This window comes from Otolemur garnettii, unplaced genomic scaffold (assembly GCF_000181295.1).
Source record: "Otolemur garnettii isolate 467f Iridium unplaced genomic scaffold, OtoGar3 scaffold00147, whole genome shotgun sequence".
NCBI lineage: Eukaryota > Metazoa > Chordata > Mammalia > Primates > Galagidae > Otolemur > Otolemur garnettii.
The window spans coordinates 2,829,771-2,831,830 of NW_003852542.1; the positions used below are offsets into that span (position 1 = coordinate 2,829,771).

At 51.3% G+C, this 2,060-nt stretch overlaps 1 protein-coding gene across 2 annotated transcripts in view; it reads left to right on the plus strand.

The window, feature by feature from the left end:
• The window catches only part of CAPG (capping actin protein, gelsolin like), a 19,351-nt gene extending 18,880 nt beyond the window's left edge, over positions 1-471 (plus strand). For both annotated transcript variants that reach the window (XM_012811012.2, XM_023518771.1), the window contains exon 10: positions 282-471. In XM_012811012.2, coding sequence (XP_012666466.1) covers positions 282-347 — 66 coding nt within the window. In that variant the 3' untranslated portion in view covers positions 348-471. The remainder of the gene's footprint in view (positions 1-281) is intronic.
• The last annotated feature ends 1,589 nt before the right edge of the window (positions 472-2,060 follow it).

A 2,060-nucleotide genomic window follows, 5' to 3' on the forward strand; every position in this document is an offset into this window, starting at 1 on the left:
AAAAAAAAAAAAAAAAAAAGTCATTCTGTGGGGAGCTGACAAAGCTCAGCTGTAGCTCAACTGTAGTTGGTGGCACCTATCCAACTGTGCACACACATCCTTGAAGCAATCCCTCAGCCTATGTCCCTGTAATCTCTCTGGTCTCTTGGCCCATATGGAGGAGCACCCCTGGTCCAAATGCACAGGGACTCAGGCTGGGTGCCCAACCTGCCTCCCTGGCTCTGGTTCTCTCTGTCCTCCCTGGCAATCTTGTAAACCAGGCTTCTCTGTTGTCCTTGCAGGTGGAGATTCTGCCCCAGGGCCGTGAGAGTCCCATCTTCAAGCAATTCTTCAAGGATTGGAAATGAGGGTGGGCGTCTCTGGCTACTCCCCCAACCTGCCTCCTGCTTTTTCCTCCTCTGGCTGCCTGGGCATTGCTGAGGGCCCCCTGGGGATGTTCAATAAAGGAGACAAGCACTTTCCCCAGCCCTCCCTGGGCTGATGCTCACTGTCCCACCTATTCACTTGGGTTCATCCCTATGCTGGGAGCTGAGTAGGACACAGATGACAATTCCACAGTCTCCTAGGAGCCAGAGCTGCTTTGCATGATTGAGGAGTCCCAGCAGGGCTGGCCAGGTACTGTTGTGAACCCAGTAGGGAGGTGGCACAGTGCCAGGCCTCAGGATCACTTTCTTCCCAGCTCAGTTCAGTCTCATATTCCCAGCTGGGAGAAGGTTGTAGCCATGGGCTTGGGATGTAGCTATGCTTAAGCAGAGTTTCCTCAAATGCCTAATAAACCACTGCGAGGCAGCAGCTTCAAATGACAGATGATTTGAGGACGACCTTTCATGACTATACAGAGCCTGGCCGTCGCTTCACAAATACACTGTGCTGTGTTTTTGGCTGACAATTCCAAGGCCAATGTAGGAGAAATGCTGGGCTAGTGTGGGGAGTCTTGGGTCTGGTTCTCACCCTGCACCTGTTTTCTTTCTTTTTTTTTTTTTTGGAGAGACAGAGTCTCACTTTGTCGCCCTCGGTAGAGTGCCGTAGTGTCACAGCTCACAGCAACCTCCAGCTCTTGGGCTTAGGTGATTCTCTTGCCTCAGCCTCCTGAGTAGCCCTGCACCTGTTTGATCCTAGACAAGCTGCTTTTCCTTGTGTAGACCTAAGCTCATTCTCTTGTGTAGTGTGGTGGTGAAATATCAGAGGTGAGAGAACTAAATAGGGAGAATGCAGTAGCCAAGAAGTCTCATCCTGGAGACCATGACGGGAGGCCAAGAGTAGGGATGAGCCTGTGTAGGCCTGAGCCAGAGACTGGTAGGGGCCCCTGTATGTTAGGAGCCCACATGCAGCTGCCCTGATTCATCCTTGCCCTTGGATCCTATGGGCTATGTGGTTACTGAGCAATGGAATCTGGATTCTTCTATCACAAAAACAGAGATTCTAATCAAGTTCATCTTGCTGATTTTGTGCCCAGAAGCATAGAGAAATCAAATCCCCTGTGGCTCTGCCTCTCTTCCCCCTCCATATGGACTTCCCAGCCTTTACCTGATAGTTTACATGAAGAGCAGGTATCAGAATGGTTTTTGAAAGTGGAGAGAAGACTGGGGGGGGGGGCTCACACCTGTAATCCTAGTACTCTGGGAGGCTGAAGCAGGTGGAATGCTTGAGCTCAGGAGTTTGAGACAAGCCTGAGCAAGAACAAGACCCAATCTCTACTAGCTGGGCATTTTTCTGGGTTCTTATAGTCCCAGGTACTGAGGATGCTGAGGCAGGAGAATTGCTTGAGCCCATTTGAGGTTGCTGGGAGCTATGACACCATGGCACTCTAGTCTGGGACAACAGAGTGAGACTCTATCTCAAAAATAAATAGGCTCGGTGCCTGTGGCTCAAGTGGCTAAGGCGCCAGCCACATACACCTAACGTGGCAGGTTCGAATCCAGCCCAGGCCCACCAAACAACAATGACAGCTGCAACCAAAAAATAGCCGGGCGTTATGGCAGGCGCCTGTGGTCCCAGTTACTTGGGAGACTGAGGCAGGAGACTTGCTTGAGCCTAGGAGTTGGAGGTTGCTGTGAGCT